General features: G+C 42.7%; 1 protein-coding gene and 1 long non-coding RNA gene across 3 annotated transcripts in view; one reads left to right on the forward strand and one right to left on the reverse strand.

Moving 5' to 3' along the window:
* LOC119804589 overlaps nt 1-6454 on the reverse strand; it is a 65245-nt gene extending 58791 nt beyond the window's left edge. For both annotated transcript variants that reach the window (XR_005283821.1, XR_005283819.1), the window contains exon 1: nt 5995-6454. This is a non-coding gene — a long non-coding RNA (uncharacterized LOC119804589). The remainder of the gene's footprint in view (nt 1-5994) is intronic.
* Nucleotides 1171-25142, forward strand: Alas2 (5'-aminolevulinate synthase 2). Its single transcript, XM_038315985.1, has 11 exons — nt 1171-1256; nt 6045-6240; nt 7422-7544; nt 8571-8681; nt 11787-12009; nt 12791-12975; nt 15311-15490; nt 18690-18854; nt 19841-20109; nt 21366-21528; nt 24848-25142. Exons 2-11 carry the CDS (start codon nt 6060-6062, stop codon nt 25009-25011), a joined length of 1764 nt encoding a protein of 587 aa, XP_038171913.1. The 5' UTR covers nt 1171-1256; nt 6045-6059; the 3' UTR covers nt 25012-25142.
* The last annotated feature ends 85 nt before the right edge of the window (nt 25143-25227 follow it).

Here is a 25227-nt window from a genome sequence, read left to right on the forward strand (position 1 = left end):
TAGGAAACTTTGTGGAGTTGTTCTCTCCTTCCAACTGCATATGGCTTCCAGGAATTGAACTCAGGTCCCCAGGCTTGCATAGCAAGCCCTTTCACCCTGCTGAGCCATCTCATAGGCCCAGGAATTTTCTTTTAGTAGGAACGGTTCCATAAATGGTCAGAGTAATTTACTCTAACATTATTCCTAATGTAGAGAGGGAATCCCTAGGACTGTTCCTAGATTTCTATCAGTGAGGGAATGTTTTAATGAATTATAATCCCTTTGGATTCCTTAATATTGCAGCTCCTCTAAAGAGTGGATTCACATGGAAAGACCTCCATTGTTTACTGACATATGGCCACGTGGATAAAGGAAATGGCAATTTTGGACCCTCATCTTATTTATGTAGATACAGTAGGTGTAATGATAACAACTTGCCATAGAGATGAAATTACCTGGTTATGACATAGTCCCATTACTCTAGGCTTGAGAAAGGAATGGAGAATAAGAAATGAGAGAAAGAGAGATAAGGAGCAGGTACTAGAAAACAGAAAAGTCCAAAATTTTAACTGTACATTCTGAGTTTGTAGCTGGGCCACGTACTCTCTAGTCAGCTAATTATCAGTAGGTTTTCTTCCCCTCCCAAGCCTTAGTATCTTTATCTGTAAAACAGAGATAACAGTGCCTCTGTCTTAAGGTTCTTATGAGGCTAAGTAATCAATGTAAAGCAATTAACAGCATGATGTACAAAGTAATGGCAGTCAATCAACACTAGCTGTTATTTCTCCAACTAGGCACTGTGCCAAATGTTCACACATTTATTGGAGGGATACATCTGTTGAATTGACACAGCTTCCCATGGATGCTGACAGCTTAGAACTTTAATAGCAAGTGTTTTCTAGGTCTGACTTCAGGGCCCTCTGCACTTGTACTAGCCTTTCTGGGCTTCACGGTTGAGGGAACCGGAACCGAGGATCAGAGGTTGATTCTGCTGAAGGTGCCCTGCCTCTATATGGATGGTCGGATCTCAAAATCAAATAACTAAATTTGACCACCCCAGAGGGAGAAGAAGAAAACAGAAAGGGAAAAGACAGAACAGGGGGAGTGCGGAAGTGAAAGGAGGCTACTCTGTTTTTTATCTTTAGCAGAGGCCAAGAAAACCTTAAGGCCAAGGCAGAAGGCGGGGTGGGCGGGGCTGAGCCAGAGGCAGGGGTAGACTCTGCCTTCTGGCCCACAGCACTCACCGTCTTTGGTTCGTCCTCAGTGCAGGGCAACAGGTAAGAGCTGCTTCCAGCCCTCTTTCTGGGCTCCCACCCACACTGCTGCATGTTGACTTTGGCTGACTAGACCTGACTTTGGAATTTGACAGAAACTGTCGCTTCTGTTTTGGGCTTTCCTCTCTCTGCCCTCTCTCTCCTTTATTAGTTTTTAGTATCACTCATCTCACTCGCCGGACATTCATGCTCTCTTCTCCCTCAACGGACTTTTGTCTGTACCCCCTCCCCCTCCCCGTCTCCTTCCTCAACTCTGTATCTTAGTCTCCTTCTGTTTCTCTTGTCTCTTCTCTGTTTCTCTAGAAGGCATCTTAACATTTCTTCCAAATTTCTCCCCCCCCCCCATTTAACCCTTTTCTGTCCGCTTGGCCTAGAGCAGAGTGCAAAAGCCTTGGGGGGGGGGTCAGATATAGGGAAGGAGAACTGGAGGGTTTGGTGGGGGCTGGTTAAGAATGCTAAGGCAAGATAGGAGGGATCAAGAGGCTGAATAATTAGCAGAAATAAAGGGAAGAGGGTGGAAAAGGAACGCTGTCATTGTGCAGAAAGGCAAGAGACTTGTGTTGTCTCATCTTAATTCACCCTGAGACCCCAGGCAGGCCATTTATCCCATGGCAAGAGCACCTGTCCAGTTTCCACAAATCTTAGTTTTGGCTTGGGGATCTAAATTCTTCTATTTCTGTTCTCTTCTGATTTCCAGCGGTAGGAAACGGTACTAGGAGAGGAGGTAAGGCCTGATGCTTCCAGCTCCTGGAAGAAGTAACAGGCTCTCTTCCAGACTTAAATGATTCTTAAAAGCAGGCCACAAGTAATGGGAGCCAGAGGAAAGAAACTCTGCAAGGGTGGCTTCTGGCTTCTCCATGGGGATGGAGTCATGGCCGGCCTCTCCAGCCTATGGGAATGTAAAGGGACGTAAAATTGTAGAATTGTAGAGATGCAGGACAAACCTTTAAGGAATGATGCCACCTGGCCTGAAAATTCACCACGATCTCTTTGATTTTGTTTTAGACAATCTCTTCTATGCAGTGGGGTGTGAAAATCATTAAATGGTGGAATGAATTAATAAATGTTCACTAGTACCTCAAGTCCTACTTTAGAACATTTGAGGAACGTATTTGCCATAAAATAAATGAATGCATAGTAAAATAATGCATAGTAAAGGGGCTTGTATTAGTGTAGCAGAGTGGCTTGCTGTATAGAGTTAAGCCCGTCAAGCCCCCAGCTAAGAAAATATGTAATGTTTGGATCATGGATCTACAGTGTCTAAGCTAGGGGTCTCTTGAGCCAGACTGGCTGAGTTGAAACCCTGCTTTGATTCAACAGGTCTTTGATCTGGGTGAGTCATTCGATCTTTGGGGGCCTCAGGTTCACAACATTGTCCTGAGAAACAAATAAGTCACACTGTATTGGGAGCATTTACAACAGTAAGAGCTCGGTTAATGTTTGAATATGGGAACCAGAAGGGAAATTATGAAATTTCCTATCTATCCCAATGTCTGTAGAGAAATGAAGGTTTAGAAGGTGTGTGAGGGGTGAGGAGGGCCAAGGGGAAGCCAAGTTTACACACAGTAAATTGTAATAAGAGAAAAAAAATCTCATCTCCAGCTTTTCATACTTGGCTTGACACAGTCAGGGTGCGACTCCTTGGCTCCAGAGTTTATGTTTGTTACTGAGAAAAGATCTGCTACTGAGTCTTGACTGCCTTGGAAATAGGCAGCTCAGGCTGCCATGGGCTTCAGGATTTTGCTGTCCCAGCTTCCTGCGTGTCAAAATGTCCAGCCAAGAGTCTATGTTCTTAATACCTGCAACTGCTTGAAATGCTGCCTGCATTCAGTTTCAGCCATTCCCTTCTCCCATTAAGTAGTGCTCGGAAGTGGACAAAGAGCCCAAAATAACTGCTCTACAAAGTTATGGGTCATAATGATGCCCAGAAAGATCAGGGTGGGACAAGAGAAGGTGTAACTGAAGCTCAATAGTAACTCAAGAATTCAATTCATGTCAAGAAGTACTCTGTATTTTCCCCAGGACCCTCGCTACAATAGCTCCATAGAGATGATGAGTATATTTGACCTTTTCAATTTCTGTATATGGGAAACAGGTTTTAATCCCCCATCATTTCAGGGCAGGCCTGTATTTTGCCTCTAGTCTCAATGTTGTTGCTGTTGTTGTCAGTGTTGATGTCAGAGTTCATAGAAACTTGCAAGGACCTGGGCTGGCTATCCATCTTGACTCACTACAGATTGGCAGAGGCAGCCTTGGCCAGATGCTCATATGTGATTCCAGGAAGGGGTTCTTCTTCTCTCCCACACCCTGGGCTCATCTTAGGGAGTGGTCAGACTCCTGAGGTGATAAACTCTGGGGGCTTTATCTTTGGTCTGCAGGCTCAGCCTTGAGTACTTTACCCTTCATGGGCAGGCAGTCAGAAGGGAGACTCATATTTCTAGATATGAGGTACGCACTGGATCCAATCAATGGACTGATATAGACATAATTACCTCACCTTTGACAACTCATCAAAGCCAAAACCAGAAAGGAGAAGTGCCTTGCCCTAAAACATTGAACAAAGAAGCTAGGAAACCAGAATTTAAATAAGAAAATCAAACTTTTTGTGCTGAAGGGGTCACATGGTTTTTGTTGGTTTTGTTTTTCCATTTAATCCTTCCCATCAGCTGTCTGCTTCTTGCTGTTAGAGGGTCCATTTGCCCAGGCCCACAAACTAACTTAGGCTGCTGTGACACCCTGGGACGGGGAGGGAGGATGTTCTAAGATGGAATAAGATGACTGGGTTGCTTTGTAAAGTAAGAGGTGTGTGGTTGCTCTGGGACATTAGGGAGATGAAAGAAGTTACGAACAGGATAGGCCCAGGAATTCCTCCTACTCCTTTGTCCCTCCCATAATAAGGATTTATACACTGAGGGTGCTTGTAGATTGTGCTCAGTAGTTTTCTTGGCAGAGCTGGGGGCTCAGTCGTCCACTTTCCCTCACATCTCTCCTTTTGTATCATTCTTTATCTTGTCCACCCTTTGATTCTGGCTCTACAGTTGGCTCTTTTCTTTCAATCTGTTTCTCACTTGTTCTCTCTGTCTTTCATTCTCTCAATCTTACCTCTTTATAGGTTTCCTCCTCCCCTATGCCAACCTGTTTCCTTTTTAAATACAGATTTACTATTTTAAATTATGTGTATGTGTGTGGTTCTGTGGATTGGGATGTATGTGTGAGTACCAGGCCTATGGAAGCCAGAGACATCAGATCTCCTGGAGCTGGAGTGACAGGCAACTGTGAGCCATACTACATGAGTATTGCGGATCAAACTTGGAAGAACAGTACTTACTCTGAACCAGGGAGCCATCTCTTCTGTTCCTATCACTCTCTCTTGATCTTTTTTTTTGAAATCCACTTTTCTTTTTCAATCAGTTTCTCTTCCACCACCCCCAGTAGGGTCATGGTCCCCTAAGTCTTTATTGTCTAACCCTCCCCTTTCATCTTGGTGTCCCACTCTACCCTTGATGGATTCTTTGCTGTCCTGCTTAATTTTCAGTCTTTATATATTACTGTAGGCTACACAATTTCCTTTATGTGTGTCTGTTTGTCCCTACCAGTATATTCCCTGTTTCTCTTTCTCTTGTCTTCTTATCTCTCCCTATCTTCTGTGTTTTTCATTATCCTCTTGTCTTGTCTTTCAGTATCAGTCTTCCTCTCCATGGCTGTTTTATCTCTACCTTGTTCCCTTCCTTCCCGCGTTGAAGTCTTTCTCAGTTTCTGATCTTCCTCCTCCACCATCACACTTTGGTTTTCTTTCTTCTTTTATCTTTATCTTTATCTTTCTGAGGTTGTCTTGATTCATCCCCTTCTTCCCTTCTCTCTCTATTTAAGATCATAGTTATTAACTTACTCCAAAATTCAGCTAATACTCACCGACAGTTATGTGTCATTTGTTCTGTCTTTTCTATTGATTCCGCCTATCTTTCTCTACCCTGGCCTCTGTCTTCTTCACTGATCCACACAGATTATGTCTTCCAGCCTTCTTAGTTCTTATTTTCACCTCCTCCTTTATCTGTCTAACCAGAAGTCAGGAGCAAAAATTCAAACATATCAAAATATCAAGCCTATAGGGTGCATGCCTGCCCTTTCCTGTTTCTTGCATCTCCTGAAGTTGATAGCTGGCTTTAAGCTCTTCCTCTGTCACTGGTAGAGCATTCTCAGGACAAAGCAGGACACGGAGCTCTGGTGAATAGTATCTGTTTGCAGTAACAGGCCAAATTTTCATTTGGTGGAGGATAATAGTCTTTTTTTTTTTGAAACAGGGTTTCTCTGTGTAGCCTGGGTTGTACTGGAACTCACTTTGTAGCAGGCTGGCCTCAAGCTCATGGAGATCCACCTGCCTCTGCCTCCCAAGTTCTGGGATTAAAGGTACGCACCATCACACCCTGATGAGGAAAATAGTCTTAGAAAGACAGTGACCTCAAGTGTTGATCAAAGGTTGACTGTCAGATGTCATTCACAAAGACACGTCAGTGATCCTCACAATCACTAAGCAGCTGGTGTCAGACTAAGTTAGAGTCCAGGTTTTCCAATCTCTATTTAGAACTCTCCCTTGTCCCTTTTTCTACTGGTGTCTCTCATTTCTCCCTCATATTTAACAATATGATTCTTTTCTGAGAAGGATAATAGAGGACCTCTGAGGAAGGCATCAAACTTTGAATGGGAAACTAAAGGCAAAGAATTAAACACAGGCATGACTTACCTGGTTTTTGGCCTCATGATGAAATCTCCTCTCTTCCACAATTTCTACAGGACTCTGGGCTCAAGATGGTGGCAGCAGCTGTGTTGCTACAGTCCTGTCCAGTGCTCTCTCGGGGACACCGAGGCCTCCTAGGTAAAGTGGCTAAGACTTACCAGTTCCTATTTGGTACTGGACGCTGCCCCATTCTGGCCACTCATGGACCAACTTGCTCTCAAATCCACCTTAAGGCAACCAAAGCTGGAGGAGGTAAGAAGAGGTTATTGGCAAAAGGGAATGTCTGGGTCATAAAGACAAGGTTCCATGTCTGATTATCATGACTTAATAGCTTGGAGAGTTCAAGACAGAATGAATTGACCTAAAACAATAGACCCTGGCTGTGTCTTCTGCCAGGGTCTTTCTAGAGCAAGGGTTCTCAAATTTCCTCATGCTGTGACCCTTTTTTATAGCTCCTCATGCTGTGGTAACCCCCAATCATAAAATTATTTTTATTGCTAGTTTGTAACTATAATTTTGTTACTATTACAAATTGTTTTTATTAATACTTTTATTATTTATTTATTTTACATCGGGGCCACAGTTTCCCTTCCTTCCTCTCTTCCCAGTCAACCACATAACCCTCTGTTCTCAGCCCCCAAGCCACTCTTCCTCTGTTTCTGTTCAGGAAAGGACAGGCCTTCCATGACTATCAACAAAAACATGGCATATCACGTTGCAGTAAGACTAAGAACCTCTCTATGTATTAAGGCTGGGCAAGGCGACCCAGTATGGGAGAAGTTTCCCCCAAACCAGTAAAAGAGTCAGAGACAGATCCTGCTCCCACTGTTAGGAGTTCCACAAGAGGGCCAATGAATTGTAATGTAAATATCCAATGTGCAGGATACCTGCTATGCCATTCCTGTAAAAAGATCGTTCGTTACCCAAAGGGGTTCTGATCTACAGGCTGAGAACTGCTGCTATTGAGTCTTATTTTCATGTTCTTTGCATACAAACTATACTTCACCCATGCTAAAAGGTTAAAATTGATCAAATTGATTTTCTTGTCCTATGATTCCTTGCCTTCGCTTGTGACATATGACCTTCCCCTATACTATTATCTCCTCTCCTCCTTCTCATTCAACACTGAATTTGGGCATTATTGCTCCTGCAAAGCCTTCCTAGACTGCTAGCCTAGCCAATACCAACTCTTAGTCCCATCCCTTAGATCTTCTAGATTTCATTTGTCCTGTCCTTTCTCCCATCCCACCGTTCCCAAAGTATTGTCAGAGTGTGCTACTTCTCCCTGCTTAGAAACTCTGCCAGCAATAAGACCAGATTCATTTAACTTCTCATCTATATCATAGCCTGAACCACGGCTCTGGAATACAGTAAGCTGAGTAGAATGTATGGCTAAGGAATGAACTTCCAATTACTCTCTTACCTTTGTGTAGACTCTCCGTCTTGGGCCAAGAGCCATTGTCCTTTCATGATGTCAGAGCTCCAAGATGGGAAGAGCAAGATTGTGCAGAAGGCAGCCCCAGAAGTCCAAGAGGATGTCAAGACTTTCAAGACAGGTTGGAGTCAACTTCCACCCTATCCAACCTCTATTCCTAATGATTGATCCCACTTTATCATACTCTTGGGCTAAGCAAATCCAAGGGAAGACTGTATACCTTCCATGATGGACAGTCTGAGTATTTTGCAGGGAGTCATACGAGGCAGTTGATTAGACAGTGCACTGAAGTGCATTTTCCCAACACATGCACAGGTACAAACTCCCGTAACTTTTAGCTCTCAGTCTAAAATGGGCCCTCCTCCCTCCTAGGCTGCTAAATGAAATTTGAAGAACTGGGATCCCAAGTTTAGCAAGACCATATTATGAGAGTCTGGGTTTGTATGAAGGAAAAGGGGTAGAGAATAGATACATCCTTTAGTTTTCACTAGACATAGTGTGAATTAATTAGCCTTTATTCCCTGAAAAGTAGTTTGAATTTTCAATTTTATTAAGACAAATTCAATGAGTTCGAGGCCAGCCTGGTCTACAAGAGCTAGTTCCAGGACAGGCTCTAGAAAGTACAGGGAAACCCTGTCTCAAAAAAAAACCAAAAAAAAAAAAATTCAAATAAAGTTTTGTTTTCAACAAATTATTCTTTATAAGGGTAGAGAGTTCAAGGACAACCTAGACAGAGCAATAAAGACAATTCACACTTAAAGGATGGCCATCCTATTGACATCTTTCACAGGTCACTTTGAGTTATCACTAAGAACAAAAAAGTAAGAGACTGAAATTTAATGATGTTCAAAAAAAAAAAGACTAAAACACACCCATCTCTCAAGTACAGGGCCTAGGGTGCATTTCCTGGTTACCTTATGCAAGGGCAACTCTCAGTGCTAAGTGAATCCCCTTAAGGAAGGCTTCCCGACATTCTAGGAGCTGCTACTTGGGGAGATGAGTGGAAGCTTACTTTGCAGATGCATTCCCCGGGAGATGTCTATACTTTCTAAACTTGAATTGCTATGCATTACACTGAACCTTAAGAGGACAACACATACTATCTCTTTTCCTCTCTTCATGCCAAGAATTCCATATTCCCTCACAGACCTCCTGAGCTCCTTGGATTCAAGCATCCCAAGCCAACCATTCCCTAGTTTCCAGGACCCCGAGCAGATTGAAGGGGCGATTACACACTTGATTCACAACAATATGACTGGTGAGTTTGTCAAGATGGAAAGAACAGGCATGGGAAGAGCGAAGTAGCTACTGAAAAGGTGCATGACACAGGATAAAATAGAAAAATGGGAAGACTTTTTTAAACGAAAGAGATTTTAAAATTATGCATTAGTGCTGGTCTTCCTGGATCTGTGGCTTTTGTAACTAAGTCACGTCATTCAAACACTTACCTCAATAGTTTATAAGGAAAAATAAATTACACTTATAGCAATGTAGTATTCCTAGCTTGTTATGAGGTCTCATTAAAAAATTAAGCTTACCTCCATTATTTTTTCCATATTTCCTTCAAAGTTTCTCACCCTGCACAGATTCCCTTTCTGCCTCTTATATCCATTTTTCATAGTGGAATTGATTTGTTTTTCTAGTATTTGAATAAGGAATTATTTTTAAGAGATACAGAAAAATAAAGAGTAAATTACCATCTACCCTTAACTTTTTGTTGTGTTTTCTCCCAGACACACCTTTCTATGGCTACACATACACAAGATAGAGAGACAGAGACAATTTCCCATCCACTCTCTTAATCATACTCATGGTTTTTCAGAACTGTGACCCTATTACCTCCAGAGTTTACTGTGCTGCTTTGTTCACGTAAGAATACGACCTCATATCACTTATTACTTACGTCATGGCCATCAACACAGAGCTGCATAATGATTATTAATGGCTGAATTGTGTTCCATAGTGTGGACACGATATTATTCATTTAAACAAGAACCTATAATTCAGGTTGTTGCTAATGCTTCTGCATTCCTCCACTTAAAGACTGCATACTAGTTTTACATCCATATGAATACACCCAAAGAAAATTCATGGTTTTAACTCTTTCATTATTTGAACCAATGTGTCACTTACTTGCTGGGCATTTAATTGCTATATGACCTTGGTCAAGTTAGCTGATCTTTTTATGCCTAAGTTCCTTCAAACAAAAATACAGATACTAATAGAACTTTCTATATAGTGTTGATGTGAGAAATCAATGAGTTAGCATCTTTACGGTTCCTGGTAGTAGGTTTTACATGTATTGGGCATGCATTAATGCTGGCTATGATAATATAATAAAACACTAGCTATTTTTAATTACAACCACTATTATTAGTAGACCTCTGAGGATGGTATTATTACCACATACCAAATATTAGTGTTGTTATTGGATTCTCACAACTAAGCAAGGAAAGAATTCTAAACTCCATTCTACATATGAGGACATTAAAACAAAAAAGATGACTTTTTAAAAAGATTTTTTAAAGTTGAGTTGTTTTGGCTGGCATACCAAGTAATGAGTTTCACGTGGCATTATCATACACACGTTATTATATTTTATTCTCATGTGTTTCTCCCTCACCTGATTTTCCTTCTTTACTAGTCAGCCTTTCTTTTTGCTTTCCTGTTACATGTATTCTATTGCCTTCTCTACTTCCCACTTCCCTTAAGATCTCTTCCACCACCTATGGTCCCCTTTCTAATTTTTGACCTACAAATACACATGTACAAACATATACACTATATACACAATTTTAAATTCAGGTCCCACATATATATGAAAGCACATATGGAACACTTGTCATTCTGTCTGGCTTTATTAACATAATGATTTTCAGCTATATTCATTTTCCAACATGACTTCATTTTTTACAGCTGGAAAATTACATTGTTTTATATCTTCATTATTTAGTCATTTGCTGATGGCTGGCTCTGTTTTCTAGCAACTGTGCATAGTGTAGTTATTAACATGGGTGTACAAGTATCTTTGTAGTATGCTGACTTAGAGTCATTTGGGTATATGCTTAGGAGTGATACGTCATGCAGTAGTCCTATTTTTTAATTGATTCTTCTGAAGTTTTATTTTTATCATCTGAAAATCATGCATGCGTGCATTTGCTTCTGCATGCATATGTGTGATAATGCCCTTGGAAGCCAGATATGCCGGATCCCATGGAGCTGAAGTTAAAGGAAGTTGTGAGCCACTTGAAGTGGTTGCTGAACACTTGACACAGCATGAGCGGCTGAGTCATCATTCTAATCCCTGTTATTTTTCTGAGGAACTTCCATACAGATTTCCATAGTTGCGGTACCAGCTTAGATTCCGACCCTTGGTGTATAAGAGCTCCTCTTTGCTCACCTATTTGCCAAAATTTGTTATCATTTGTTTTCATGGCAATAGCCATTATGACTGAAGTGAGATGGAATTGAAGCTCAGCTTAAATCTGCATTTCCCTGGTGGCTAAGGATGTGAAGTATTTAGTGTTCATTTGAACTTTTCATTCAGTTCATTTTTCATTCAGTTCATTAGCCCATTTACCAATTGGAAGATTAGTGGGAGTTTTCTAGTATTTAATTTTTGCAGTAAAGAGGATTCTTTGCTGGCTCAGAGTCACATAGCTATCAGGTGAGAAGAGACATGAGTAGAAACCAGACCTAGCAATATTCCTTTCTCTGAGACTGAAGCAGTAACTCCTGTAAGGCATCTTCCACACTAACTCTGGAAAGAAAGGTGAGGCCATGCTGAGTGGAAAGCCTGGCTAAATCTGTGAGTTAGCAAAGGGATGGCTGAGTGAAATAGAGAGCTGGCGTGAGCCAGGGCTGGGGAAGTAGCTCTGTGGGTAAAATGCTGGCTGTGCAAGTACAACAACACCCTGTGTTTGAGCACCCAGAGACCACGTGCAAGCAAATGCAGCACAAGTGCTGATAATCTCAGCATGCTCCTACTGAGAGCTGGAAGGCAGAGACAGGAAAATCCTCAGAAATGGAAGGGCCAGCTAGTCTGCTGCATGCCACAGTGAACAAGAGACCCTCTCTCAAACAAAGGGGGAAGAGAGACTGATGCCTGTGGCTGTTCTCTGAATTTCACAATGCACCATGACATGAACACACCTGAAAATATGCATATACACAGGCATTAATACATATCATATTAAACAACAGAAGAAAAAAAGTGTTAAAGAACCAGTAAGACATTTGTTGAAGAAATAAATGAATACATGGGAAGAGAATTAGAAAGCTCAAAATCAACATGAGTAAAATAAAGACTAGTCAGGAAGAGATTTGAGTTGAATCATTCCTATCTCTATTTCTACTCCTGCAGGAAGCCAGGTCTTTGGTTATGACCAATTTTTCAGAGACAAGATCATGGAGAAGAAACAGGACCACACCTACCGTGTGTTTAAGACTGTGAATCGCTGGGCTGATGCCTACCCCTTTGCCCAACACTTCTCTGAGGCATCTATGGCCTCACAGGATGTTTCTGTCTGGTGTAGTAACGACTATTTGGGCATCAGCAGGCACCCTCGTGTCTTGCAGGCCATACAGTGAGTAGCAGAGTGTGCACTATGAGCTGTGGGGGCACATCTAAAGATCTGGAGCCACGCGAGCAGTGGGCACCTTGGTTCTAGCAGCATCTCTTTTGTACAAGGTCTTCCCAGTATATCTATCTACGCCTCAGATACAAACTCAGTCAGTCAACACATCACTTTCTAAACTACTGTTTGTCTGGTGTGCAGAATGATAATGGAAACCAAGAAAGGCTCCCTGAGTCTATGATCTAGGAACCAAAGTATAGAATGGGGTGTATGTGGGAGAAGGGGAGGGAGGGAGGGGAGGGGGGGAGGGAGGGAGGGGAAAAAGGGGATAGAGAGAACTTCCTTTAGCTTTTCCACACTACTCAAGCTGTATCTAGTTCTACCTCCATTTCTACCTTTCCCATTCTTTCCCCCACTTCAGCAGTTCTCAACCTGAGGGTTGTGACTCGTTTTTGGCCTGAACAACCCTTCCACAGGGTTTGCCTATGACCATCCTACATACCAGATATTTACATTGCAATTTATAAGAGTAGCAAAATTACAGTTATGATGTAGCAACAAAAATAATTTTATGGTTGGGGATCACCACAACATGAGGAACTGTATTAAAGGGTCTCAGCATTAGGAAGGTTGAGAACCACTGGTCTACTTGCTCACAAAGGACATCATTTATACAGGACTTCTTAAGTTAACACTGACCACATTAAAGAAGGGTTTCGTATTTGCTCGGTGCCTAACAAAGTTTGTTTTTGTTTTTGTTTTTCCCTGTCTTCTGTTTCCTCGGGGTCAGGGAGACCCTGAAGAATCATGGAGCTGGAGCTGGTGGTACTCGCAATATCTCAGGTACCAGCAAGTTCCACGTAGAACTTGAACAGGAGCTGGCTGAACTGCACCGGAAGGACTCAGCCCTGCTCTTCTCCTCCTGTTTTGTGGCCAATGATTCTACTCTCTTTACACTGGCCAAGCTTCTGCCAGGTGAGCACAAGGCCTGAGATTTGTTCGAGACTGGTGTCCTGCACTAGAGCATCCGGCCTTATTTGCTGCCCCCTCTATTTTGGGCTCGCTTCTTCTGCTCTTCCCTTTCACCTGCCATGCATAGTCTTAGGAGTGGATGGTTACATCCCTCTGCTTTCACTCCTTCCACACCTAGATTGAGGGCCAGCGTCAGGGAATAGTGCCTGACCTCACATAACAGTAACACCATAAATTTACCATCTCTAATACACATAGTCTTTTGTCTCCACAGAGCTTTAAAAACGTTTCTGCAAAACCTGTACCTCCACCCTTCACTCTTAATATATAACCCAGGTCTTACAAAAATAATGCAGAAACCACCAGATAGCTTTCCTTACTTATTGACATGCAACTATAATCCTATCTGTTCACCAACATTTCTTCATTGTTTCCTTTTATTGTGAAATATATTTCTTCTCTTTTGCCTAAAGGCATTCCTTCAACTATGTGCTAGAAGCCATCTTCTCCGGTTCCACTCTCTAGTCCACGCTCTCCCCTCACATGCCTTCTATCAGTCTGAATCTCAGATGGACACAATGTTCCACATCCATGCCAATCCTGGGCTCATATGAGTCCTTAGAGAGGCGCCACTAAAATGTCACATTCTTAACCTCTCCTCAGAGCTTTTCAAGTGTCTGTGACAATTGTGCCAAATCCCCTTCTCTCCTTTCAGCAGACATCTTTACCTCCTGCTACACTGAAAGTAGAAAACACCAAACAGCATTATCCTCAACTCCTAGCCACAAGCACCTGCCAACTTACATGCACCTCCACTTTTCCTCTCATTCCTCACCTCCTATAGCAGTAAAGGACATGCCCCCCTTTCTTGTTGACTAGTCTTTTCCACTGGTGCGCTGGTCATTGCCCACTATTTATCCAGTAACTTCTCCCTCCACCCAACTGCTGACCATCTATGTGCACATGCGAGTGCATGTGTCCCCTTTCCCACGCCGCCTCCATCCATCTGTCCCTCGATCCCTCCACATCTTCAGCCTCTCACTCTCTTTCAATATGTTTAAGGCTCTCACCTCAAGCTCTGCATCACTCTCTAGCTACAGGTCGGTCTCTCTCCTGCCCATAAGAGGCACAACGCATGAGAAGTGTTTGGACTTGCTGTCTGCTACTTCACTGCACACTTCAAAAGTCACCACTACTTTGTGAACACTTCTTCCAAAATCATCCCGAACCTCTAAATAAAGTCACCATCTTAGGGGGGATCAATTCTTTACTCCTCCTCAACCAATACAATTCGGCACCTTTGCATTTCTCTACCACCATTCTCGTCTAACCAACATTATTTTCTTGGTTTGTTCTTTTCCCCTCCTACAGTCTATTCTTCCTACATTCAGAACAATGTTTACTTATGTAAATCTATCTTTCTCCTTTCCCTGTTTAAAATTCTTTAATGGATCCCGCTTGCCCCTAGGATCAAATGTAAACTCCACATCATAGCTTCTAACTAAACCAAATCCTAAGATGTCATCTTTTGATATGCCTCTCATACTCTCCCACTTGATATATTTCAACTTATAGTCATTTGTTTATGCATTCACTCATTAAAAATATTTCCATAGCTTTATATGTACCTTATACTGGGAACAAGGAATAGAAGGATAAAAAGCTTTGGACTTTTCTCTCAAGGAACTTCCAGCTAAGCAGATCAAGCCCTGGAAGAAACCATGATTTATTTTTCTCAAATAGAAGTTGTCCCTTATTTTATTAAAGACCAGAGTTCTTTGATGTCTGTGAAAACTGAGGGTACTATGAGACAGACAGATCCCTTTCCCACATTTCACCCCTCCCTACCCTCCCAGTATAGCCCAGTAAGAATCTCTGCATTCATGTCGTAGAGAAAACCCTTTTGTGGTGCTTAGCGTGTGCCCTGTACAGTAAAGTGGTCACTGTCTGCTCTTTTTGCTGTGAACTGTTCATGATTATATGATTCCCACAGTGAAACCTGATACGCATCTGTCCCTGTAATTATGAACAGATGGAGCTACCTGGAAAAGGGGAAGTGTCAAGTAGACCGGGGAGAGTCTAGTATCATGGTCTGAGACTATAAGCATTCTCTGTTAATCCTTTTCCAAACTTTGATTTTCCAAGTGTCAAGAAGAATGAACTAAACTCTGTCATTGTGAAACTCAAAGTTACTGGGAAACTGATTTTTCTTTCCCCTCAAGACAGTCAGAGGCCATGGCTAGGCGTCCGTGTCTTTCTTCTCCTGCCAGGCCATACCTGGAATGTAAAAGTGGGGGAATGAGACAGAAGCTTAACAATTACACATCTGCTTCCTCAGGGTGTGAGATCTATTCAGATGCAGGCAATCATGCTTCCATGATCCAAGGTATTCGCAACAGTGGTGTAGCCAAGTTTGTCTTCAGGCACAATGACCCAGACCATCTGAAGAAACTTCTTGAGAAGTCCAATCCCAAGACACCCAAAATTGTGGCCTTTGAGACTGTTCATTCCATGGATGGTATGTATGTATGTATATGGGTACATGTTTACTAGTACTACTATCTCACAAAGACATGATGATAATAACAACTAACATTTATATGGTGTTCAGTATGCTATTCAGTTATTCATAGTTTACATGTATTAATTCACTAAATCCTCATGATGATTTTATAAAGTAGGTTCTATTATTATTATTATCATCACTACTATTACATGAGGAAACTGAGACATGAACAAGAGGAGTCACAGGTCATACAGGTAGTAAATGCAAAAGGAGAGGCAGCTATTACATTCTTTTTTATTAATTAAACATATTTATTTGCTTTACATCCCAACTACAGCTTCCTCCCTTCCACTCCTCCTATTCCTTCCTCTTACCCTCTCTGCAGCCCCCAATCCACTCCTCTATTTCTGTTCAGAAAGCGGCAGGCCTCCCATGGAAAGAAATAAAGCATGTCATATCAAGTTGCTGTAGGACTAAACACCCCACACACACCTTGTATTAAGGCTGGGCAAGGCAACCCAGTATGAGAAGCAGGTTTCCAAGAGCCGGCCAAAGCATTAGGGACAGCCCCTTCTCCAACTGTTACCAAACTATACAGCTGTCACATATATGCAGAGTCCCTAGCTCAGTCCCATGCAGGCTTCCTGGTTGTTGGTTCAGTCTCTGTGAGTTCCTATGAGCCAGATAAGTTGATTCTGTGGGTTTTCTTGTGGGAGGAAGGATAGTACAAGCTATTACATTCTAATATACAAAGAAACTAAAGTCCACACAGAACATTGAAGTTTGTCTTAGTGCTTCATCAATTTGATGGTAAAATGATTATTTTCTTACTAGGCTACATAACCCTTATTTCCTACACGACACTCTTCCCATAGGAATGATATGCAAGTCAGTCATGGTAGTGTCTGTCCTCTGCAGTGGCAAATTTTACAAACTCTTGCTGAGGATGCCATGGTCCACTAGGAAACACTGGAGTCAAAATAGGTTTTCAAGTCAGACAGATTTGGATTTAAATTCAATCTTTGATACATATTATCTTATGAACTTGGGAAATTTTCAAACTCTCTGAGCCCGATTTTCTCTGGGGTAAAATGTCTGGTTGTAGAATTATAGGGAATGGCAGCCATTCCATTTACTATACTTTAAGAGAAATAAATGACTTTATGACTTCTCTCCCTTCTTTCCTTCCTTCCTTCCTTCCTTCCTTCCTTCCTTCCTTCCTTCCTTCTTTCTTTCTTTCTTTTTTTTTTTTATTGAGACGGGGTTTCTCTGTAGCTTTGGAGCCTGTCCTGGAACTAGCTCTTGTAGACCAGGCTGGTCTCGAACTCAGAGATCTGCCTGCCTCTGCCTCCCAAGTGCTGGGATTAAAGGTGTGCGCCACCACTGCCCGGCTTCCCACCTCCTCTCTTACAGTAACTGAAATGAGGCCCAGAGCTGTCTATTGCTGGTTCTGTGTACCAGAAGTCATGTGTTTTAGGTATCTGCTGCCGGACTTATTTAAGGTAGAGGTCCTCATTTCATGTCAAGGTGCCACTTTTCCAAATGAAACAAGAGAATCCTCACTATTTCCTGATTTCTATAACCACAGCACTATAAACATCACGTAATCACAAACAGTCCATGTTTGAATACTAGCATCACTATTAGCTCGAGCAAATTTTAAAAATATGCATTTACTACCACTGTGTATGATGTTTATGTGGGTGCCCATGACACAGCACGCATGTGAAGGTCAGAGGGCAGTTCTGTGAAGTTGGTTCGTTCCTTCCATCTTGGCTCTGCAAATCTATCAGGTCACCAGGCTGTGCAGCAGGCACTGTCACTTGCTCAGCCATTTCACCAGTTCCTAGTGCAAGTTTTGTTTTTTTTTTTTAATTGAGCTATACATTTTTGTCTGCTCCCCTCCCTTTCTACCCTCTCCTATGGTCCCCAATTTACTCAGGAGATCTTGTCTCTTTCTACTTCCCAGGTAGATTAGATCCATTCTTTTAGGTGTAAGATGGAATCTCAGAGTTGTTTTGATTTGCATTTCTCTGATGGGCGGCAATCTCACTACTTAACGCTTGCAAATGAACTGCTCCTTGTTTTTTGGTGGAACCTGCCAACCCTGTCAATTCTTGATGTGGGTTTCTGCTTCTGAAATGATAGCAGAATCATCAAAGTGCCTTGTCTCAAGTTCCATCTCCTACTGTTGGTTGTCCCTTAGGCTTTGCTACCTTTTCCCCCATTATACTTTTTAATCCTGGTCCAGGGCCCCTGTTTCCATCTGAAAAAGTTTCTTCTGTATTCCAACTTTCTTAACCTCAGCAACTTCCAGGGAGCAGAAGGAAAGCAGAAGTTGTATGGTCTTAGAATATTAAGAATGGCCACAAAGTCCATTTAGATGACATCTAAAATAGCACGGAAACAGTAAATATGTAGGGAAAATGGAAGAGACTTGAGATAGCTTCTGATTTGGTACAGGACTGGAAGGAGAGGTTCCTCAGAGAAAAACTACCCTCACAGAGACACAAGAAACTCAGTGAAGCAGAAACCTGAAGACACTTGGAATCAAACACAAGGGTACAGAGAAAACCTGAAGTAGAAAGGAGCACACTGAGGAAAAGATGAGGAAGTAAGGAGACAAGAAAGTGAGGAGCAGAGGGAGGAGAGAAGAAAGGCAGAGACAGAAAAACAGAAACCAACATGGACAGAAAAAAAGAAGATAGTGACAGAAACCCGCAAAGACGGAAACAAAGAGGGCCAGGGGAGAAAAATGCTGAGGGGTTATCAACTGTAGCTGACCAAGGGGGTGAGTGGCTCTGCAGCGAGGACCGCAGTCAATTAGAGCAAACATGGACTTTTGTCAAGTTAAACACAGGCATAATACAGGCCACTGCCATCTCTATATAGAAATGGATAATCCCGGAAGGGGTGGGGGCAGCAGAGGTTAAAAATGATAGAAACGACATTGTCCAAATGAAGTAAAAATGATGACAGAATGGATATATACATGGGGTGGGGCAGAACACAAACACGAAGGACTGGGGTAGGCTGAGGTTCAAGTGGTTGATACTTGGCATACTCCCAAATGAGGGCAGACACTGTCCTCCTCGGCTACAACACGTTTTTTCTAAGTCAAAGTAAACTTAAATGAGAAGAAAATTCCAACTAGGAAATGGAGCTAGGGAAGGGTTATGATTTCCTACTCTTTTCCCTGGGCTTTTCTCAGGTGCAATCTGTCCTCTGGAGGAATTGTGTGATGTGGCCCACCAGTATGGGGCCCTGACCTTCGTGGATGAAGTCCATGCTGTAGGATTGTACGGAACCCGGGGTGCTGGGATTGGGGAGCGTGATGGAATTATGTACAAGCTTGACATCATCTCTGGAACTCTTGGTGAGTGTCTTAGGTTTACTATTGCTGCAATGAAATAGCAAGACCAAAAGCAACTTGGGAGAGAAAGGGGCTTATTTGGCTTACAAATTCCGAATCACATCCCATTGAGAAAAGTCAAGGCAGGAAGAGAGAAGCCAAGGCAAGAACTCAAACCAGGTGAAAACCTGAAGGCAAGAGCTCATGCAGGGGCCATGGAGGGGTGCTGCTTATTGGTTTGCTCCTCATGGCTTGCTCAGCCTATTTTCTTATGGAACCCAGGCCCACCAGCCCAGGGATGGTTTCACCCACAATGGACAGGACCATCCATCAATCACTAATTAAGAAAATGCCCTACAGACTTGCCTACAAACCCAGTCTTACGGAGGCATTTTCCCAGTTGAGGGTCCCTCTTCTCAGATGACTCTTGCTTATGTCAAGTTGACATAAAACTAGCCAGCAGTGAGCAAACACTTCGGGGCTCCCTTACATGCGACTCAGAGAAGTGCCCCCTCCAGACCCATTTCTCTTTCCTGTGTATAGCCACAGGAGTGGCTGGGAAAGAGTTTATAACCTCAGGCTTTGCCCTACCAAGTCATCTCTTCCCCGTCCCACTGCACAGTCACTGAGAAAGTCTAGAAAACATTTTCTAAAAGGCTCCTGAGTTGGACCAGACAGCTGGATCCAACTTGAATAAGAAGAAAAGTCTTTCCCTCCCAACACCAGCCCCAAGTCTCATCTTAGTTATTTTTCAGGCTCTAACCAACTAGAGGTCCCCACCCTGTTTCTTCCTATCTAGTCACTGCATATGGTAGTATGTGGCAGTCCTATCTCAGAACCACAGAACTATCAACTCTGCCACGCACAGGAGAGATGTGCAGAGCACTGGGAAGGGAGTCTGGAGGCCTAGCTTCTGGTGTACCTGCCTGTGTTACCTGGGGCAATAATTATTCTGCCCCTCTGTGGACTGCTCATCAGGTCTGTGCATAACTTCTGTTGCTTGTTTGCAGGCAAGGCCTTTGGCTGTGTTGGTGGCTATATCGCCAGCACTCGGGACTTGGTGGACATGGTGCGCTCCTATGCTGCAGGCTTCATCTTCACCACTTCCCTGCCTCCCATGGTGCTCGCCGGGGCTCTAGAATCTGTGCGTCTACTTAAGGGAGAGGAGGGGCAAGCCCTGAGGCGGGCACACCAGCGCAACGTCAAGCATATGCGCCAGCTACTAATGGACAGGGGGTTTCCCGTCATCCCCTGCCCCAGTCACATCATTCCCATCAGGGTGAGAATTCCATCATTCCCCCTGCCTTCCCCACCTCCTGTTTCCTGAAGCCTTCCTTTTTCCAGTAAACCACTTTGCTCCTTCAATCAACACTCTGCTTTCTTATGACCCCCCCCACACACACACCAAACATAGACTTATCGTCACCTTTGGTCTCAGTTTTGAAAAGTTAGCCATTATAGATTAGCCCGTCTTTTTTCATCAATCATTGCCTTGCTATTACTAAACTGCTCTGATCCTCAAAATCATAAGCTTATAATTTAGTGTTTTCCAAATTGTTTATTAAAAACTATTAGTGGGCCATGGAATCAGTTTAGTGGGTTATACTTACACCGAAGATAGGGGAACACAGACTAGAAAATGCTGGAGCATACAACACACAGTAAAGGCTACCAATTTGTTCTGGCTTGAGGTAAAAAACCAAAACCCAAAAACCAGCCATAGAATTAGCTAGTACTCTGGATTGCCAGCTATGTTTAAATGTTTCTTACTTCTAAAATCAACCACTGTTCCTTTCTTAAATGACATCTATTTATGTAAGTCAGTTAAATCAGGGTCTAAGAAGGACACTTTTTGTGACAATTTTGGGGATGAGAAGGAGAGAACAGCAACCTCTCAGTATCCATGAAGGATTGATCCCAGGACCACCCACAGCCCGTATCAAAATCCAGAAATGCTCTCATCAGTTTGTACAAAACAGTGTTAAATTTCCATAGAATCTATTCAGCGCTCCACGAAACATTTAATCGCTAAATCACCAGTAATACCGAATTCAAAGAAAAACTACTTAGCCATTAAACTGTATTATTTGGGGAACATCAACAAGGAGAGACTTTAAAATTAAAGACTTTCCAAATCTGAATACTGGGTGAATACTTGAACGAAGAACACGGATATACAGAGGGCCAACTGGAGTCACTCTGTTTAACTGCAATTTTTAAATTAACCTAGTAATAGCAGCTCAGAGGTACCCTGGCTTTCCGGCCACTCCAAATTTCACCAATGTGCTTGTTGTACAAATAGTATCAGCACAAGACACCAGCTCCATCCCTCCTTCAATCGCATTGCTGGCTCTGGGCTCCCCTTGATAGACTTCGGAGGCATCACTGCCTCAGTCCTTTATGAAAAACAACCTGACCCCAAATTCAGTGGTTGTTCCTTGATCTGGGTCCCCACCACCACCACCACCTCAGAGAGCTAGTGTGCTATGGTGGCTCAGGGTGAGAGGTACTGAACAGCCTTTATTTTGAGCCTAGGTGGGCGATGCAGCACTCAACAGCAAGATCTGTGATCTCCTGCTCTCCAAGCACAGCATCTATGTGCAGGCCATCAACTACCCAACTGTGCCGCGGGGCGAGGAGCTGCTGCGCTTGGCACCCTCCCCCCACCACAGCCCACAGATGATGGAAAACTTTGTGGGTAAGTTCTCAGCATGGGTGTCTATACTTTCCTATCCCCTAAGTCTCAGGATTCAAAGAAGCTTGAGAGACTAGATTCCATTTGATTTGGAAAAGGTTTCTAGAAGCATTCATTGTGTACCAGGCTCTGCACCAGGGTCAAAAATGAAAGGGAAACAACACATGGAGTCACTGGGTTCGAGTCTGGTTGGGGTGAAGAAACACAAACAATTGTGGATACAAACAATGATATCAGGTGAGAGCAAAGATTAAGAAAGACAGTACCTGGGGAAGTTGTGGGAGCATAGAGGAGGGTACCAAACTAACCTTCAGGATTCAAGATAGCCTTCCTAGGGGGAAGGGACTCTCGAGCTGAACCTTACTAGGTGAGTGGGTATGGACCAAGAGAAGAGGGTTGATAAGAGGTATTCCCAGAGGAGGAAGGAACACAAAGAAAGGCAAGGAGGAAGTGGCAGAGGCACAACTGTGAAGAGCAGTCGCAGCTGAGCTTGCCTGCACAAACCCCAGCACTTTGGAGTTGGAAGCAGAGTGGTCAGGGGTTCAAGGCCACAGCTGGTTTAAGGCCAGCCTGTGGACTAGGGAGGCCAGGTCTCAAAAGCAACCACTAAGAACAGGAACTGTGGGAATGGAGGAAAGCAGGATAGGGGTGGGTCAATCTAGAGCTACAAAGACAACATAAACAAGGTCTAGGTTTAGAGACTGGTAGCGCCAAGCTGAGTAGTTTGAGTTTTACCCTGAAAGATGACAATTTGGTGTATTCACCCAATGTTTATTGTATTTCTTTTGGGTGTATTTTTGAGATTGTAATTTAATTACAACATTTCTCCCTTCTGTTTTCTCCCTGCACACCCTCCCAAGTTCCCCTCCTCACTTCCCTTCAAATATATATATATATATATATATATATATATATATATATATACACATACATTCCTAAATATAAATAAATTCCTGTTGGTTCCATATAATGTGACTTGTATGTATGTTGATAGGGTCAATTTTTTGACCTAGGACCTGGCACATAGCAGTTGCTCATTCTAAGTCTCCTTGATGAAATATCCATAGACAATCAATGGCAGAGGAGATAGACACAGCTATTCTAATGTGATGAGCTGAGTGGCTATGGAGCGCAAGCAAAACTAGAAAGGATTTATAGGTGAGCAAGCCTTTGTGGTCCACCTTGAACTACATGTGAACATAATGCCAAGACTCTAGAATAAAAGAATTAAGTAGATAGGAAAGCAGAGGACATGTATTGAAAAGTCATTCTGTCTAGAGCATAGGCAGCATTTTTTAAAGAAGATAATTAGGTGCTGATAATCCATTCGTTCATTTAAAAACATCAAATAAAGCTGCCTAATATCCATTACTAACCATGTGCCAAGTGCTGTTTTAAATGTATTAACCTACTTAATACACAAGATAGAGATGCTTTTATAATTTTCATTTTGTATTAAGTACAAATTGAAGTATAAAAAGTTACCGGTCCACAGTCACATAGGCACTAGGTCATAGCTACTGAGCTTCTATGGCTCACTCTCTTCTCTAGTCTGGGATTTAGTCCTGGAGCTCTCAGTGCTTAGGGCTCCACGTGCTCCCTTTTGCAGGAGAGATATAGCAGAGACATCTTCTACTACTCAGTCCCATAGTCAACTCATCCTGAATCCTGCACATCTTCTCTTTAACTTCTTTCAAGCCTAGTTTCCCTCCTATGGTGTTGTTTCTTGAAAATACATCAACATATCCCCCCCCCCCTTTACTTGCTTCTCTTTGGGATTTTTCTAAAACCCAACAATACCACTCCATTCCCTAAACCTCTTCATTGCCAGGTGTTCTATTTTGTAAGCCCCTATAATCTAGCCTTTGGATTAGTGACACTAAGGTGCCCAAGATGATCCATAGGCTGAGAAAATATCTTAACATGCAAGACAGCCACAACAAATATACATAATACACAAATAAGTAAAGGTTGGGGGTACCTGCTAAACCATTTATACCAATAAGGATGTTTAGCCCCAAATTTGTAGAAACACTTGGATTACAGAACAAAGTCGAAGCTCCTTAGTATGGCATTCACTGGTTTCTACATAGTACTGTTTGTGCCCTGTTCTTTATTCTCCTGCCACACGCATTTTATTTCTCTAGCTGTGTCCAATGAATTCAAATTCTCTTACTGTGCGTTGTGCTCTTGATTCAGTCATCCATTATCCTGCGGCTTACTTTTCCTCATCATCTAGCCTTAACTTAGTCCTTCAGTAGATGTTTATTACTACTTACTATGGGCTAGACACTATGCTAGGAACCCAGTAACAGATGAAGCACAAAACCCTGCCCTTCTGGAACTTAACTCTAATAGAAAGAGACGATTAACTTAAAATAAATAAATAAACATTCTAGTTCCAAGTGTTAAAGGAAAAAAATAAAGCCAAAAAGGGTAACAAGAAGTATTGAAGGCAGGCACTGGCTCAAAGAAAGGTTTGAAGGGGCAAGGGAAGAAGACATTGAGGTGGTACTGGAGAAAAGATTTGATGGAGATAAAGAGGTTATCTGGGTAAATAACTAGCAGACATCCCAGAGAACAGGCTAAGGCCAATACCCAAATAGCCCTCTTCTATTTGGGGAACAAGATGGGTGTGGGCGGATGTTATAAAGTGGCAGAAAAAGTGAGCAGAATGGGCTTGTGAAGGACAGAGATATGAACAGTTCAGTTGGGCCCATGTTGTTAGATGTTAGATAGCTACTAGGCAGCCAAGTAGAGATGCAGAAATGCTACTGGATATACAAGTCTGGGGACCAATGCAGAGTTCTAGGAAAGCTGGAACCATCAGCACAGATGGTGTTTAAGAACAGAAGACCAGACCGTACCAGCAAGGTATGGGCAAAAAAGTGGGGGGCTTAAAACAGACACCAGGGCTACAACTTAAGTACTTCCTACAGTTGGGTCACATTCCCTCCTCTGGGTCCCTATGCAGCTCAGGAACGCACCCCCCACCTTACCTCACAAAACCAAAACCACAGTAGGATTACTTTTAGTGTTCCCTTTGTCAGGTTAGGATTTTCTAAGCAGAGATCCACTGTTAAGCTTACATGTAGGGAGCAGTAAAGGTTAGTACAGCATGGTTTTAAATACTGTCACAGGCATATTTCTCAGCATCAACAAATGATAGTATTAACGGGTCACACTGAAGAAAACAAATAAATCCACTTCTCGACCTAAGTTTCCTCAAAGATTGAGGGAGTCAAGATCTTGGTGCATTCATAGCAACAAGGGTTTTAGTAGACCAAGTCTAACTAGTTCTTTCCCTTTTATCTCCTTTCAGAGAAATTGCTGCTAGTCTGGACTGAGGTGGGGCTGCCCCTCCAGGATGTATCTGCAGCTGCATGCAATTTCTGTCATCGTCCCGTTCACTTTGAGCTTATGAGTGAGTGGGAGAGATCCTACTTTGGGAACATGGGGCCCCAATATGTTACCACCTATGCCTAAGAAGCCAGCTGCCTTGAATGCCCACGCCACCTGCACTCCATTTGGGGCTGGGCTTCTTCCTGCTCTCTGCTTTGTTGTGTGTTTCTAGCTGATTTGATTCTGAAAATAAAGAGCAACCTGAAGCATCCACAGCCCTTTGGTCGACAAAAAACAGGCAATGGTACTATACTGACTCACTCAGACAAGCCCCAGCTCCACAAGGAAAGCACAGATTAC

The sequence above is a fragment of the Arvicola amphibius genome, chromosome X (genome assembly GCF_903992535.2).
Source record: "Arvicola amphibius chromosome X, mArvAmp1.2, whole genome shotgun sequence".
NCBI classification, from domain to species: domain Eukaryota; kingdom Metazoa; phylum Chordata; class Mammalia; order Rodentia; family Cricetidae; genus Arvicola; species Arvicola amphibius.

Coding starts and splice junctions, on each gene's coding strand:
- Alas2 (XM_038315985.1), top strand. CDS start 6,060: ATGGTGGCAGCAGCTGTGTTGCTACAGTCCTGTCCAGTGCTCTCTCGG. Junction 15,491..18,689: donor GACTGTTCATTCCATGGATG/GTATGTATGTAT, acceptor GGCTTTTCTCAG/GTGCAATCTGTCCTCTGGAG. Junction 20,110..21,365: donor GTCACATCATTCCCATCAGG/GTGAGAATTCCA, acceptor TTTTGAGCCTAG/GTGGGCGATGCAGCACTCAA.